General features: G+C 36.5%; 1 protein-coding gene across 11 annotated transcripts in view; it reads right to left on the reverse strand.

Annotated features, from left to right (window-relative positions):
- stxbp5.L (syntaxin binding protein 5 (tomosyn) L homeolog) overlaps positions 1 to 18,615 on the reverse strand; it is a 180,377-nt gene that overhangs the window by 67,913 nt on the left and 93,849 nt on the right. For all 11 annotated transcript variants that reach the window (XM_018263044.2, XM_018263043.2, XM_018263045.2 and 8 more), the window contains exons 6-8: positions 16,896 to 16,959; positions 11,935 to 12,018; positions 9,306 to 9,429 (exon numbers count right to left, since the gene is read on the reverse strand). In XM_018263044.2, the coding sequence (XP_018118533.1) occupies positions 9,306 to 9,429; positions 11,935 to 12,018; positions 16,896 to 16,959 (272 nt within the window). The remainder of the gene's footprint in view (positions 1 to 9,305; positions 9,430 to 11,934; positions 12,019 to 16,895; positions 16,960 to 18,615) is intronic.

The following is an 18,615-nucleotide window of genomic DNA, read 5'->3' on the forward strand; positions in this document are numbered from 1 at the left end:
CTTTATATACCTTAACACCCTTACATTAAGGTGTGTCATATTATGGAAGTCACTCCAAAACCCAAATCTTACATCTAAACTATTCAAAGTGGTCCAATAGAAGTTAGAATTCAAAGAATGTAAAGGAAATGCCTCTTGCTTTTTTCAAAAGTAATAACAGAAAACTTGGTGTCGACTTTATTAGAAAGTAAAGAGTAAAAAGTCTTTTGGAAATGACAAGATAATTTTCAGAAAATGGTTTCTCATCAATCTGCCAAACGAATCTCTTCAGAATGAAAAAGTATCTGATATGCAATTTTCTCCTCAAAACTGTAAAAACTGCACCTCAAATGAATAACATTATCACAGAAGCAAGATTTCCTCTTCTAATGGATGGCTTTAAAATATGAACACCAAAGGAATTATCAGACAATTTTATCAAATAAAAGAATGCCTACAACTTTAAACTGATCTCTAACATGATAAGATCCCATGCTCTAAGTTAATTTTAACTGGATGGACTGACATTGACTGGGTCTCATTTATAAGTACAGGTCCAGTCTTTATAACAGTCAGTTACAGTTAAGATATCAGATAATTACCATTTCTCTCAAAACAGCAATTATTTACCCCCTTTAACATTTTACTCATAGAATTATCTGGTAGTTGTCTGAGAATAGTTAAAAGATGGTGAATTGGCAGGACAGGACAGATCACCTGTAATGCAACAGGATGGCAGGATGATCTATCAAAACCAGACTACGGGGGTTATTCACTAAAATTCAAATGTATCTCATATTTATTTAAAAAAAAAACACAACCAAACTCTCATGCCCAATTGTATTAATAAAAAAACTCTATTTAATCAGACCGCAGAAAAACTTAATAAAATCAAGCGAAACCCCAAATCACTCAAATTTTTCTTGCTTTTTCCCGAATTGCTCATATGTTTGGGGTTTTTTCCTAAATTTTTCAGGTTTTTGCCTGTAAACCCCCAAAAAGTTGGATTTTCAAGTTAAAACCCAGTACAGACCATGTAAACTTCTAATTGGGATAGGTGCATCTCCCATTGACTTTTACAGGACCTCGACAGGTCTGATATGGTGGATTTTCGTATTCTGGCTTTTTGCTGCATCACATTATAATAAATCTTGCAAAATTCTAGTTTTTTTTCTCTAAAAATGTGAGTTTTCTAGTGAAAAATAAATTAATTTCTCGAGATTTTAACTTTTGGATTTTAATAAATAACCCAATACATGTCCAGACATTAAAGTCAACTTATGTTTTGGTGTAAGTTGTGTTGTGGTGTAAATTTTGCTCAATCCAGTCCATTAAATGTTAGCACCAACAAGTTAACACATCTCCAACATAACACTATTGCTAATAACAATGCAAATTCTACATAAGCATCGAGTTCTTCTTATGCTTAACTACATGGCACAAAATTAGTAACACTACTGATACAGAAACTGATAATCATAATTATTATGTACAAATTGTACAATTTGCCAGCACACATAGAAGGACAAATCATGATCATGCGTTTATAATATACAAGGTATATTACTAAAACATATGAAAAGCAGCATATTACAGTTGCAAAAGCAATATTATGGCAGTGTAGTGAAAAAGGTATCAATACTGAATAATTAACTGTTAATATTATTAAATTGTTGTCACAGAAAGTTTTGTTTATATAATGTGGATTTGGCTGCCATTTGATAATAACCCAAGCAATACATGATAATGTTACATTCTCACGCCACATTCCTATTGTTTCCATGGGGATACTTATTCTCACAGTCTTAATTATAGAAATAAACACAATTTCATTCCAGTACAGAAAAACGCACAATTCCCTTGCTTTCTTCAATAATAGGATCACTTTCAAATCAAATACTGTACCTGCTTACCAAAGTTGAAGATGTCTATAGATAAATGTAATTCTATTTGTACTGTGCTATTAATACATCCTGCATAGTGTATTGCAGATTTAAATTTCACATTATTTATTGTACCAGATTGTCCTCTCAAAGCTTCTTATCCACATGGCTTCTTGTTGGTGACATGACCTGGCATGCAAAGACTCAAAACTCAAGCATGGGCAGCAAGAACCCTCCAAAGCTAGAGAATAGAACACTAGGGGGCTATTTACAAACATTCAGATTTCCTTTTTTTCATGAATCATAGATTTTTCTAAATAAATATGTGTGATTTTGTTTAGTTCTCCAAAAATCAAAAAAAATTGAGTGTAAAAGACACAAAAAACTTCTCCAAGTTAAAGCTGTCGAGGTCCTATAGAGATCCTATAGACGTCAATGGTCCTATTGGACTTTTTTATTAACCATTGAGACTTTGGGGGATTTTCTCGCTAGTAACTGTCCAAAAAACACAACTTTTTTACCTAAAACCTTTTATCCAAAGGTTTTAGATGTGCACATTTTTTAGCACATTGTTCGCCTTTTTTTTCCCATACATACTTTTGATACCCGGATTTTTTAATAACTTTCATGGCATTTGTGGTTTTAGCATTAATACATTAAAATTCGACCTTTAATAAATGGGCTTCCCCAATAAAGGCTGACCAAATAAATATGGAGAACGATTTTGGAAGCAGTAACAGGTCCACTGTCAAACTAATTCAGTAAGCTCTACACAGGAGTATAAATGCCAACCTTTCAAGTGTTCTGGTTTGATAAAATGTCCACCCACCAATATTCTAGCAATGCCAAACCCAGAGTTCTTAGTAACCATTTTACTTTATATATTAGTAGAGCTTTTTAAAACAAAGGTGTGAAACATTTACGTGCAGAAATTAACTTTCAATACAGAGTAATTTAGTTCCTAGTAACCAGATTGCTAAAACTGCAAACTGTGGAGCTGTTGAAAAAAGCTAAATCACTCAAAAACCACAAATAACAAAAAATGAAAATCAATTACAAATTGTCTCAGAATATCACTCTCTACATTGGACGAATAATTAATTTAAAGGTGAACAACCCCTTTAAGTATCAAACTAGCATTAAAGGAGAAGGAAAGGTTAAAACTAAGTAAGCCTTATCAGAAAGGTCCACCTAAATATACCAGTAAACCCTCAAAGTAGTGCTGCTCTGAGTCCTCTTTCAAAAGAAATGCTACATTTCTTTCCTTCTATTGTGTACACATGGGCTTCTGTATCAGACTTCCTGCCTTCAGCTTAAACCTCTTTGCCCCAGGCGCGAGCATGCTCAGTTTGCTGTTCTTCCCATCCCCCTCCCTTCTCTGCTGTAATCTGAGCCCAGAGCTATAAGTGAGCAGGAAGAGACTCAGGCAGGAAGCGATGTCACACCAAGTTAATACTGCAGCTTCTATCCTAAACAAACAGAGAGCTTCTAGAGCTTTTTACTCCTTCTCCTTTAAGTATTTATCCAGATTGGATGTTCTGCTGTCTATCTGAATTTGCTATGCATTTTCTTGACCATGCTAAACTTTGAGAATTTCAAAGGAAGAAGTCTGAATATAAAGCTCATTTCTGAGGTCATCAACTGCAATGAAAAAGTAAAAGTTTTAAAGTATTTATGATCACTAGGTAAGTGTCATTTACTTGCACATACATGAGCTGAACTATTCCAGCGCCATGAGCTTTTTGTTGGCTGTACCTCCTTTGGTGCGTAGGGCTCAAGATGCAGTACATGGTGGTGCAAGGGGGTATCTAATACCTGTCTTAACTAGATAACAAGTACAGTGCTCTTTTTGCATTTTGCTCTTACAGGTGATCACTGTTGCACCCCTTAGAAAACCCCAGATGTAGGGCATGTTAATATATGACCATATCCTGCCCAGACAATGACCATATCCTGCCCAGACAATGCCCCTTCTCTTAGAAGCATAAATTACACCCATTTGCACACAGCTTACGAACCAGTGCTAATCATTGTGTCTAGTATCTTACACAAAATTTTATACAACTCTCTAATGTATTTACACTAGAAGTGTTGCATTATGGGCAAAAACTGAACTGTCTCGCTGTACAGTCCTGTGGATAACAGGTCTTTAAAACAAATTAAGGATAGAACTTCTTTAAATGTTCATAAAATAAACCAAAATATATATGAGTGACACGTTTGTTCCTAGTTCTTAGATTATTATTAGAAAAGTTGGAGGCTTTTTAAGATTTAAAACAATCCATTTGTTGCAAGCATAGTATCAAATGCTACAACTAGTCATTGAGCACGGAATGATGCAAAAAATTTAGTTTTCATGCTATTTACTTTGCCTCAAGCCATCGTACTCTGTTTCAATAGAAAAGTATGATTTGAATAAGATTAAAGCCTTACCTGGTCCTTTATTGTATATGTAGTAATTTGTGATTGATTTATTTTTAAATCCGTGTTGCTTTACTGTATCTGGATAATCTTTCATCTCTAGTAAAACTTGCTGTTTGCATAGTTTGCTCATCGCTTTCATAATAATAAAGCTAATATTGCTCTAGCTCCTGATACACTGGCATCACTTCTATCAGAACGGAAGAAATGATCCTGCTGCTTTTATGTAATGTATTTAAACTTTAATGTGCTCCTGCTGTAGGGCTTGTCAATAACAGCTGTATCTTTTCATCATCCTAGTGATCATAGTGTCTTTCTTCACAAGTCCAAGGCAACAAGCTCTATGTTGCTTGTCTCCTTCCTAGAACTTGGTTTGATGCAAAGCTTGCAGGCTTTTCCATAATTTATAAGCTTCAAATATAAATCCTGCAGTCTATTGCATCTAACCACATACCTACATTAAGTAAACACAGTCCAAAGGAATTGGAAAGAGAATCCACTATTGAATAATAATGTTTATGTCTGAAACACTTCTAATATGTGTAAATCGATTGACAGAATGACATGGAAGTCAAACTGAGTTTAACATCTGATACATTCAGCATAGATCAAGCTACAAGACATGCCACAATACTACACATTATTTCATAATTTTACTTCAATGGCAATGTTCAGCTCAGTATCAAGGTATAACTGCTGAATAAAAGAGAATTAATTATCCACTTTATCCAGTCCTGGATTTCACATTATTAATGAATATATATTACTTATTTAATTTAGAAACTGGGGGAAAAGTCAGCTAATAGATCAATGAATTGACATTTTTCATATTCTACTGCCTCAAAAAATGGCAGATGCGGAAATAGTTTTTTAGTGTTGCCATAGATTAGAATGGTTTATTGCCACCTCAGAGCAGACAGGTTAAAATCAAACAAATGAAAAACTGACAGGAATGTAACTAACATCAACTTTTCATAAATAAAAAATATAGTTGCACTAATGAAGAAAAATCAGAGTGTTAGTTAGGGATTCAACATATTATACAGTTGAATAATGATTGATGTTTGCTTTGTTTCTTTCTGCAGAATTGTTTTATGTTCCAGATATATTAGGAAGAGGAACTGCTAAATATCATTTGAATATTTTTCAGGTGAGAAGGATTCTAAAGGGCGGTATGTAGTTATAAACACCTATTTTCAGTATTAGCAAAGCATAACTTTTGCTGAAAATGCCATATGAAATATGCACAATTGGTTTGTTTTTATCCTTAGCATCCAAACAAATGGATCTTTCACTGATATGCCCATCTTGATGGCGCAATGCAGTCCATAAACATACAGATGAGGTCCCTGATCCAATGTCAAGCCTATCCAATCGATATATGCCTACATTTTCAGCCAGATATCAGTTGGGCAGGGCTGTTGGCCGGCACCATACATGTACCAATAAGCTGCCTGCTCGATTCGGATTGCCCTGTGTACACCCACCTTTACTTGACCTGTTAGGGGCGGTAATTACTTCTCTTTGATTTTTTTATATTTCTCTGCCACATTTCACAAAGATTACCTTTTGGTTGAGATGTCACTTATTAGATCCAGTACTTCTCCTTTTTTGTTTTCTCCTCATTGACATTAATTCTCTTGAAGGAGAACTAAACCCCCCTACAGCTAAAAAAAAACCATTCACCTGCTTCCTCCCCATATAGTGTTCAACAAGAATATGGGGCACATTTACCTAGGGTCAAATATCGAGGGTTAATTAACCCTCGATATTCGGCCGTCAAAGTAAAATCCTTCCACTTCGAATATCGAAGTCGAAGGATTTACCGCTATTCCTACAATCGAACTAACGAAGGAATAATCGTTTGATCGAACAATTAAATTCAATTAAAAGGATTTTAATCTTTCGATCGAACGATTGGGGACCTTCCCCATAGCCTAACATTGGCCTCGGTAGGTTTTAGGTGGCGAACTAAGGGGTCGAAGAATTTTTTAAAGAGACAGTACTTCGACTATCGAATAGTCGAACGATTTTTAGTTCGAATCGTTCGATTCGAAGGTCGAAGTAGCCCATTCGATGGTCAAAGTAGCCAAAAAAAAACATTCGAAATTCAAACTATTTTTCCTCTATTCCTTCACTCGAGCTAAGTAAATGGGCCCCTACGTGTTCCATCCAGCAACAATGACGTAATTTTATAGATTAGTGCAGCGGAGTACAGGGGTGCCATGTTCAGTCACTTCATTATCTTCCGGATCCTCTTCTTACTTTTAAGTAATTTTCTGAGCTTTCCAGCTTCAACTGTGCATGCTCCAAAGGCATGAATATACCAAAGAGACTGGACATGGTGTCCCTGAGTTCCGCTGTGCTACTCTGCAAATTTAGGTCAGTGTTGCTGGATGGGACACTCGGGATAGGACTACATGAACATTTTCGGCGCGATCCGACACGCTGCGACAAAACGTCTGTGACAAGTCGCATGCGACAGAAATAAGGTAAGAGATAGAAATGTCCGACACGACAAGACTGTCGGATGCAGACGATGCGCGCTACGTCTGCAGCCGACAGTCGCAACGCTTAGGATCAATGCTGCGACTTCATCCGACATTTCTATCTCTTACCTTATTTCTGTGGCATGCGACTTGTCGTAAGCGTTTTGTCACAGCGCGTCGGATCACGCCTAAAACGTCCATGTAGTCCTACCCTTATTCTTGTTGAACACTATGGGAGAGAGACCAGTGGATAAGAAATGAGGGCTTTTAGCTGTAGGGGGGGTTTAGTTCTCCTTTAAAGCACTCTTTATCATATAAGGCTGTCCTTATCTGTGTAATGGTGTTGTTTTTAGCATATCTATTGAAATGGTTGTTTTTATCACTTTGATTAATGTGATGATATCTTAGAAGGCTAAACCCAAATCATTCTCTTTACAACTATGATTAAGCATCACGCAGTGTGAACCATGTATGGCTTTTGGATCTCACAGCCTCTCTCTGCTCTTAATATTAATAAATTGGTTGAATATATATAAATATACTATTATCTGCATTAATAATATGTATTATGAATTATATTAATACTTAATATTAGTAATGAGCATTATTATTATATTTATATATTTAAATTCATATAATTATCACATACATAATAAAAGCTGAAGACTAAATAAATGTCCATTAGCATGTCTGGTATTTTTAATTCATAAATCATAATGTGCCTAGCAACCAGCTGCCCAAAACATATCTTATGTTAGTTTATATATATATATATATATATATATATATATATATATATATATATATTTAACAGTATATTTTTTTCTATAGTTAGCATACCATTCTTTCATGTACCTTCCACCATACACACAGTATGATAATGCAAATGTTTTTCCCTTCTGAAATGGTCTTAGAAGCTCAGCACTCGGCACATCTTAAAATTTCTTTGATTTTTTAAAAGGCTCATAAAACACAAGCCACATTATTGATGACCTTTTGTTTTAGGAACAGCTGATTGTTTGGCATAATTATTCAGCAATTCCAATAGAGATGGATGGGAAGGTATTTTTCAGGCGCTTTGTTGCCTGTGGAAGAACCAGTGTCCCATGGACAACAACTAGGGTCACCACTCTTAATACTTAGGGCTATTAAAAATTTGCCGGCAACTACATTGCCATTAAATTTGTAATACTGGCCCTGGCCTTGGCAGGAGTTTTACTAGGTGGGTGGCAACCCTAGTGAAAATGCGCCCTGTGTGTTATTATCCTTAAGTGGGCTGGTAGCAATTTTATCAAATAGGCGTATGCATTATTTCTTATTGTAAGTGAAACTAATTTTAAATGATATACACCATGGTAGCTCACTTAAGCAATATGAAAATGGCATAGTAATCTCAATAAGTGTTTTGGCAACATAAATTATTGAGTGTACCATTTCTCTATCATATTGCTGACAAATACAAGGAAACAATATGTGGGGGTTGCGCTCGGGGAAGCTGCTTCATCCCTCCAGAGCCAGTTCGCTGGCTTGACAGCTCTGAAAGGGAGGGCACCCTATTCAAGAGGCTCCTGACTGCAGAGGCCTCCTGCGCATGAGATTAACCCTTGGGCACTGAGCCCTGCAGGATCATTTGATCCAGTTTCTGACCCACACTCCCTAAAGGGAGCATTCATAAAAATAAACTAAGCACAGAAAAAGCACTTACTTACTTACTATATGTCACCATGAAACACTGTAACTGCGTTGATGTACTACTAACCTGGTATGGTAAGTTCTATGCCTCCATAATTTTAGCTGTGTTTTATGCCTGGCTTTAGTTGTGCTTTAAATAAACCGTTTTTCAGAATTCAACATATTAAAATGTTAAAAAATGCCTCCACTGCTCAAGAAAAAATATACTTATACTTATAGCTAAATATAGAACATGGAATACTTATCACACATTTTTGGAATGTAGGTTAGAAAATGACGGCTACAGGACAACTGTACTGACACAATTTAGCACCTCTCTTAGTAAATAAGCTCCCTGAACCTTTTTTCATACAGAATTGCACTAATATTAGATAGAATAGACAGTTTGCATTTTAATTTGCTATTTGCTTGTTTCAATGTAAAATGTCACTGCTGTAATACTCCGGCTCCCTCTTGACTAGTTTTAGCCCTGACTACCTGGATATATATTGGTTACCGGTGTGTAAAATAGGCTATTAATATAATATATACATATAAATAGGCTATTAATATAATATATATATATATACAGGTATTTGAAGAAGCAACTTGTAAAAGCAGATTTCCGTCTATTAACATATTCTCAAAAGCAGAATAGAAGAATAATTAAGATCAGCATTTTTATAATAGCTGGCAGTAAACTAACAGACCTGCAAAGGTCACTGAGCAAACAAATGCTCAGAACAAACAAGAGTAGATGTTTATCACTGCTGCAGTTTTTGGAGTTGGGAGACACAAACACGAGAGAAAAATGCATTCCAGTTCAGTTCCTTGATATGAGAAAAAAAACACAGCCTCTTACCATGCGGCACGATTGTCTGTATGCACTTGGCAGGAGAGCGTACATTCCATATGGTTAAAGTTCCATCTGAATGGCTGCAGATAAACTGCTTTCCTTCATGGTGCCAAGCAACAGAATGAATAGCCTATGCAAGAAAAATAAAAGATTAATATCCATGAATATATACAAAGTACAGGTCTGGGACCCATTATCCAGAATGCTCGGGACCTGGGTTTTTTCCAGATAACAGATCTTTCCGTAATTTGGATCTTCATGCCCTAAGTGTACTAGAAAATCATGTAAACATTAAATAACCCCCATAGGCTGGTTTTGCTTCTAATAAGGGTTAATTCTATCTATCTATATACGTGGATCAAGTACAAAGTACTGTTTTATTATTCCAGAGAAAAAGGAAATCACTTTTCAAAATGTGGATTATTTGGATAAAATGGAGTCTATGGGAAACAACCTTTCTGTAATTTGGAGCTTTCGGGATAACGGGTTTCTAGATGTACCTGTACAGTATACGCTTCTCCTTTAAGTTTCATATTTCTTAAATCTTCAGAACTGATCAGAATAAAATAGCACCACTAAAGACACACAATGCTTACAAAGCTTGTAAAATCTGTAACTTAGGAAAGAGTTGCACAGTATCTAATTAGGAAATTATATTCATTTTTACATAGAATATTAAAAAAACTATTACACTAAATCCTTTAAAGATCCCCTTAAGAAAAAAATGTGCACTATTAGGAAGACGCCTTACAAAGGTTTCAGGATTTCCTTGCAAAGCTGGTTCCTTAGTGAACATCCTCGAGCAAGTTATATTAAGAACACAATATCGACCTCGAGCAGTGCATCATGTAAAGGGGTAGCTACTGACTTCCCAATACCAGATGATATTTACAGGGTTCTCTTTGTACCCAGCACATAATGTATATGTGCCTATTCTCTGCCTAATAAGGGATGGACTATACATGCAAGATATTACACCAATGAAATGCTTTCAATAACACCATCCAGTGCTGAGCAGAACATTAGCAGGTGATGCAGGTGATGCACCAAATAAATGGCATGTAGGAACATCTGGCACTGAAAAACAGAGCAGTAAGATCCGTTAATTAAAAAATGCCTTTTAGTATCTAAAAAAAAAAATCAAGCCTCATTGCAAGCAGTAAAGACTAGTAGCAGTCTAGAATAGAAATACCAGGGTTGCATTTTTTTCACCAGATTATTTACAGAAACAGCAAGCTCCCACTGTCAATATCCATTTGCAGATAATTGGTAGCATAGGGAAATCCCAAAGATGAATCCTAATACAGAGGATACTGCACACTAATAATTCTGTACTTAAGCTTAAAATCGCATTGAAAAGTTAGATGGAAAGAAGAATCTCCTAACATGACCTCTCAGCAATAGAACTTAGCAGATGGAGTATTAGCTGCCAGATGTTAATCCTCAATTGGCATTTTCTGCTTAAAGAGGTTATAGTTTAAGCAGTAAGTATGCCGTTTTAAGGCTTGAAATACTACATGATAGCCAAGAATCCAAATCTCAATAGTAAACGCAACAATAGATTTGTGGCTCTAGTGGCTCCAGTTCAACATAATAAGAAAACGTTTTACTATAAAGAAATAAGAATCAGTGTAACAAACTATGTGCGTTACAGTTAGAGCTTACATTACAGATTCTTTCTGGTTACCCAGCAGTATTATCTAGCGAAACCAGTGTTCACACCTGCTTTTTTAACCTTTATATAATGTCTAAAGAAGACATAGGAACAGACCTGCAAGAAGTTTATTGGATGTACCAAATAAAAACAATCTCAGACATATGGAATGTATAAAGATTTTGAGGTCTCTTGTTATTATAATTTTATAGTGGAACTACTACAATTATGTTGTAAACATAATTGTTGTTATGATGCATGTGGTTTTTGTGGCATATGTTTGTTTTTATGTATGGTTTTACCATTAAGACTTAATATTTTTAATGGGGAGGGGTTTTGAGTATAAATTTGTTTATTTTGTACCAGTTCCCTAAATATTAGCGTGCTCACAATAATGGGGACCGTGTCTGGTTGGCAGGTGTCGTCTTTTCTTTTACTAACCTCTTCTATTTTAGTGATAAGGGCAGTTCTGTTGATGGCGATTTTCATTGTGAGTGATTTGCTGACTAGATGATGCTTCTTGTTGCAGGGGAATAATTGGCCTGTGCCCACATCTTGGTTTGCTTCCCACAGCATTGTGGATGGACTTGTGAACCTGTCTACCCTTCTTTGGCCAGTTTTTTTCCCAATAACTCACTGGACTTTAGTACTGGGTATCTGGATTACAGTGAGTTTGGATTTTGATGTAAAATGTGCATCTGCTCAGTTACGCATTCAAGCCACACCCCAAACTTCAGCCTCTTACTGAAAAAGTGATATGTAGGTTGTGTGTGCATGTATTTGTCCACATTAAGACTAAAAATAATTGGTTCGCTGATAAAGGGAGGACTGTTTATTTTTTATTCAACTTTATCTCTTTACAAATCGGAAAAGCCATTATTTAATTTCCTATTGTTTTGCACAGAGATTGCCCCCAACCTACAAATAAAAGAAAAAAAAAACTTTTCAGTTATACTAAAATTAAAAAGCATATGTACATACCTCATCATAGGTGTATCTGTAGTCTCCTTTCTTTGACTTGAGGTCCCATAACACTACTATTCCAGATTCAAAACCAATCAGGAGCTGGAAGCAAAAAAAGCAAAAACTGAATAAATAAATCATATTAGACTCTCTAAAAAAATAACACTCAAGGGCTATTTTACTTATGGTAGGTCTAAGTGCTGGGCATATTTTTCAATGCAAAACTGAATTTATTACAACTATTATTACGGAGTTATCAAAGGGCTTGTTCACCTTCCAACACTTTTTTTCAGATCAGATTGTTTCAGATAGGTCACCAGAAATTAAGACTTTTTTTTCAAATACCTGTACTTTATTCTCTATTTATAACCATTTTTCTGATATCGAAGTCTTAATTTTTCACCTTTTTAGGTTTTTCTATAGCAGTTCTGGCAAGGGGTAAACTCAGTAGCGTTCGTTGAGGGGGGGGGCCCTGGTGTGTGACGCGCAGCCGGGCCCTGCCCCCCTCCATACCGCCGCATTAGCCCGCATTTCTCAGTGGCGCATGGACTGCCGGGGGGCCCTGAGGGGGTGCGGGCCCTGGCCCGCTCGCACCCCCTGCTCCCTCGGTAGTTCCACCACTGGGTAAACTGTTCTAAATGACCATGAGTTTATCCATTTCTTATCTTTGGCCCTGTTGAGCTGAATCCCTGAGTTTCATTACTGGGAGCTTCTAGAATTGATACAATAGTTGCCACATATACTGCTGAGAAATGTATCAACTAATTCAGCAAATTGTAACAAATTGTGCCCGAGTTACTGAGCTGCCAGACTGAAATAAGAGAGACAAGAACATAAAACTTTAAAATTACTTTTTTGATAAACAGTAAAAAATAAGAAATGGAAAGCAATTTAAAAAAGTCTTTATTTGAGTGTTTGGAAAGTGAACAACCCCTTCAAAAGACTTTGTGATTAAAAGACTATGCTCCCTTTTCTGAATACTGACGTGCATATGTTCATTTTAATCCAATGTTTGTTAATTTTAGAACTTAAAGGACAACAATCATGACATTTAAATGCAGAGTCTATGTAAAAATAAAAATGTTCTTAAATATAAATTTTTGATTATGTTTCATATGGAAGATATTAAATGTCACTTGTGTCCACAGCTTGTGGAATATTTGTACTGACAAATCCTTTTTTTCATCCATTGCTTGTGTTTCCCTGTGTCATTATTAGTGAGTGTCGTATGTGTTTCAAACAATGCTCAGGGCACACTGTGGAAACATCCACAAGCAAACAGGATTCTGCATCGGAAGTGTACTGTGAAATAACGTGTGTGATTGCGTTCACATACATGTGCCCTTGCACTTGAGATGCACAACCATGATACAGGATCCTGTTTGAGGAAACAGCCACAAAACTGTGCCCCGCACGATATTTGCAACATAATTTTAAATATCAGAGGCAGGAGTACAGAAAGGGACAAGCAAAAACTGCTTTCAATAGAAATCACATTTACAAATAACTATGAAAGCACTGAAAAACTTGTGAATTTATATTGCTTAGAATTACATTTTCTTTTAATATGCAAAATTGTTTACATCCCTTTTAATGTTATACTGAAGGGAATGTTCATTTTTATTTCCAAAACATTGTATCCTGTACAATACGCAAATCTACAACTGGTCATATTTACAGTATATGTTTTTACCATCTAAGAGTTGTATCATGTCCTTTATCTTTCCAGTGTTATGTGATTGTTAGGGTCAGTCACCCCAGCAACTGGAAAGCCGATTTGTTTCCTATTTATTCCTTAATCTGACATTCAAATAAATATGTGGTTGGTTACTAGAATTTAAGAGCCATTCAACCATTCAAGTTGGATAACTGTAAAACTAAAAAGGTTATACTATACTGTTTAAATAATGGTCAGCTGGAATATGCCTTATAATATCACTGCATCATACCAGGTAAACTTCCCTTTAACCTTTTCTTCCATGCTGGACGATTTCCGAAAAGAGCATTAAATAAACTGGATATTGTATACATAGAACTAGTAGACCAGCACCATACATTTTACAATGTGAGACACATAAAGGGTTAAACTGAACCTCCCATTAGTGTGATGCAGTAGAAGTATGTATTTGCTAAAAATCTATCATTACCATAGCATAATGCTTAAATATGTACTGAACCTTATGACACAAGAGGAAGGCCATTCAAATATGTTGTTTCACTCAATTAACAACCCTTTCACAATGTTTATGTTTCCACTCTCAATAACAAATGTCAAAGCAGTCAACAATGTCAAAGCAGTCATTCACATGTGCAGTACTGACTCACTTAGCATTGCATGTTTTGCAGAGTCTATATATATATATGTGTGTGTGATTTATGCATTTATTCATACATAAAATATTATACAATATAAAAAGACCCACTTCTATAATAGGCAACTTTTAAGGGGTTTGACTTTTTTGATCAGTGGAAGCAGTCTATGACTAGCGAAGCGGTGTGTTTTTATAGTGGAGTATCATTCACTAGATTATGATTGTTTTTCCCTGAAGAAGTCACGAGCAAGTGATGAAACGCGTTGGGCTGGGCTCTATACATTTGCCTGCAAATAAAAATGTGCTATACATTTGTTGAGTGAATAACGACTACAATCTTGTAAGTGCATTTGATTTTAAATAAAGACTCTTTTTAAAAGGATTACTAGGGGAGCGTACCCTTCTCTTACTTTGTTTTTTTAAGGGGAAGTTAAGATTTGAAAGCTTGTAACTTGATATGTTATCAATATTGTGGCTGGTCTTCATTAAATTGTGTGCATGCACTGGATGTCCACAGCACAGCTGTTACAATTATGCTCATATGGCCTATCACACACGGTGAGCATGTTATATAATGTTTCATTTTAAAGCGGGATCATCAGAATTTGTTTTAATGAGAAAAAGAGAGTAATGGGGTTATGTAATAAACAACACTAATTTTGTCCAAGAGCAGTGAACCATAGCAACCAACCAGCAGGAAGTATTTACTGGTCACCTGTTTAAAAGCAAGCATCTTGTTGATTGCTATTGGTTACTGCTCCTGGGCAAACTTAGTGCCTTTTATTACATATGGGGGTACATCTCTTTAAACTCCTCATGCTGCCTTATGGTGCACCTGTGCTTTCTTTTGTCCCTAGAGTCAATGCAGTCATCTTTTTCTTGCAAGAAAAGGTGTACAATGCAAAGAAGCATTGTGCTTTATATCTGTTATTAAACAGGCATTGTGAAATCATGGCAACTGATGGGCATATAGGTGAACACCAAACCCCCACTGCCTGATGGCCTGCTTTGTTTTTTTTGTATACGCTTTTACAGTACAATACAGTTTTTAAAATCTGCAGTTCAGAATTCAAAGGGGCAAACAACACAAAGAAAAGACTATGCCTCAAATAATTTTACATGTACCGTATATACTCGTGTATAAGCCGAGTTTTTCAGCACCCAAAATGTGCTGAAAAAATTGACCTCGGCTTATACGCGGGTAAGTAGAAAAACCTCTTTTAGATGAAATACGGTAGAAGGCAGAAGACAGCTGAAAAACAGAGAGACACGAATGGCTAACCGTAACCTGAAGCAAGTTCGCATCGAAAAGAACAATGGCGGAGGCCAAATGGTGTCGCCGCCTCAGCAGCAGATGTTTCCGCCCGGCAAAGGCAACAAGCGCACTTTTGAGGTGTCCGAGGGGGACCCGTCTCTGATGCCTCCCAAGATGGAGGATGTTGAGGAGGAAAGAGGAGGGGGGGAGCTTTCTGAAGCCCAGCGAGAAGAGCTACACGCAGCGCTGCCGTCTCTTTCTTTGTGGGGAACCTGCCCACCGACATCACCGAGGGGGAATTCAAAAAGCTCTTTGAGAAATTCGGGGAACCCAGTGAGGTGTTTATCAACCGGGACCGGGGCTTCGGCTTCATACGCCTGGTAAGGGGCTGTGCTGCGGAGGGATATCAATGTACTGCTGCAGTGCTGCAGCTTGGACTAATGGCTAAACTGTTAGACTGTCTGCTGTGGTGCACGGATGCATTGTGCCTGGCTACCCACCCTTCCACTCATGTTACCCACCCATCCACTCATGCTACCCACCCATTCTCTCATGCTACCCACCCACTCATGCCACCCACCCACCCATTCACTCATGCCACCCACCCATTCTCTCATACTAAACATTCATTCACTCATTCTACCCACCCATTCACTCGTGCCACCCACCCACATACCTATTCACTCGTGCCACCCATTCACTCGTACCACCCATTCACTTATTGTGTGGGGAGTGTGTGTATATAGTGTATGATGGTGTGGGTAGAGAGTTTGTGTGTGTATATAGTATATGTGTGGGGAGTTTGTGTGTATAGTATGTGTGTGTGATTATTTTGTGGGAAGAGTGTGTGTGTAAAGTATATGTGTGTCTATGTGTGTGTAATTGCTAGTGGAAAGTATATTTTGTCTCAGCTGAAAAATATCTGTAATATAAATCCACTGGGGGGACCAAATTTTCAGTGATTTAGTTTGCGCTGTAGTGATTGTAGCATAAAGGGTCTTAGTTGTGTCTAGGCTTATACGCGAGTCAATAAGTTTTCCCAGTTTTTGTAGGTAAAATTAGGTACCTCGGCTTATACACGGGTCGGCTTATACACGAGTATATACGGTAAGTATATCAGTAAATGTATTTTAAAATACCAGCAGCTTCCTTAGTAGGACTCTTAGGGGCAAATAACAAATAGGTATTATATGAGGCTCCAATGAGTGTAAGAGAGCTGTCGTGGTGTGTTTATACAGTGGAAAATTTGGCTTGGCACAGCAGAGCTGATATCACACATACACAACCTTTAAGTAACTGGAATGCCAATTAAAATTAATTTTCATCTATGGCTGAAGTTATAGGTGGTATTTCTAGGAGTTTCTGGTGTTGGGGATGTGGTGAAAGTATTGATAATTGTATACACAACCTACCTTCCCTTCATCCATTGGATTATCACTGATATGGACAACTGGTCCTGGGTGTGATTTGGATGACCTACATAAGGAAGAGCAGAATGTAAGTATTACAAAAATACAAAATTTAAAATGTATAACCTTTGCTGATGTTTGGTAAGTTATACGGTGAGTGCAATAAAGCAAGCTGAATTTCTCAAAATGACAAAAGGCTACTTACAACGACGTTACAAAAACAGTTATTCACCTTGAGAAAAACATGTTTATCGTCAAAAACTACGCCATATATTTTTTAAAACTAATATCTAACAAAAATTGATATGCAATTAAATCCTAAATATTAGACAACAATTAAAATCAGGAAGCAACTGAGAAAAAAACTCAGAACTCCACCTTTTCTAAAAATGGTATATGAATGAAACACTGACCATGAAATATGACTTTGCGATACATGACAGTTTAGCCACAAGCACACATTCAACGGTTTAATGACAACAAGAGAACGTCCTGTCTTTGTTATCACTGTTCTGCTGCTCTTACACACAGCAAGAAAGGAAATCGCTTTGTGAAAGAGAAAAAGGAAAGAAAATCTCTTTTCTCGAAAATGAATAGCTGCTAAATGACACTAGTAAAGTTGCTCATAGCAACCGATCAGAACTTATCTTCCATTTTCTAACTGGCTACCTAGCCCCTATGGTCGTAAATGAGCTCTTGCTATTTTATGCAAAATCAAAGTGTCCTTTAGCAAAGTGTTTGCTTGTTACAAAGTGTCCTTCATAAAAAAAAAATATTAAGTGCTTAATCTCCCATATCTCTGAACAGGATTAGTTTACTTCAGGGTCTGTTCTTTGCTTCTAGTTTCTTTATTCCTCCTCCTTTCTGACATTAAAAATGCTAAGTTTGCAATGCCCTAAAGTTTCTTTGTGATATGCTACAAGAGTTTTGGTGCTTGTCAAGCTTTTCTTAAACAGAAATAGCTGACCGAGATATATGTATCCAACAGCGCCTGTCTGGGAAGCAGAATGTGTTGTGACAGTGACAAACAGGAAATGACGGCCTAAGCAAATATGGGAAAATAATTATTTTTGTTTAATTTAATAGTCAGTAATATGAGATACATAAAAATCATACTGAATGTGCTGGTTTATAACAAGAAAAGAGTAAATCAAGTAAAATTGGAAGGAATTCTAAACATATTGAAAATTATTTATTAAGGAACTACAGATGAAAGAGGTTGCACTTCACTTGAAGGGGATGTTCAGGTGAAAAACATACTATAGTGCATACTGTATTAGAAAAATATGTGCTCATTCAAACCTTTTTGCAATATAAAATTAGGGGGTAATTTATCAAAGTACAAAAATGCAGGTAAATGGAGGGCACTCTCATTTAGAAAAATAAAGAGACAAAAATGCAATAGGAGGTGCAAAAAAAACCTAAAGTCACCCCCACAGAGCAAACAAATATAACATGTCAAATAACAGGTCTGCACACTCGCGAAAATTTTTTTGACTCAGGTGGTATGATAGAAAATACTTTACTGTTTAAAAAGAACAATTCAACAGTAACACAATGTTTACAAAGACAAAACACTCCACATAATTGTAATATACATACCACCCTTTGGTACACACAGCCTTTGTCAAGGGGAATCCGTTGGGGCTGTTCTCATTTGGCAGGTGTATCCGCTTCTTCTTGTTCTTTTTCTGCCTTGTGTGTACCAAAGGGTGGTATGTAT

Source organism: Xenopus laevis, chromosome 5L (genome assembly GCF_017654675.1).
Source record: "Xenopus laevis strain J_2021 chromosome 5L, Xenopus_laevis_v10.1, whole genome shotgun sequence".
Taxonomy (NCBI): Eukaryota; Metazoa; Chordata; class Amphibia; order Anura; family Pipidae; genus Xenopus; species Xenopus laevis.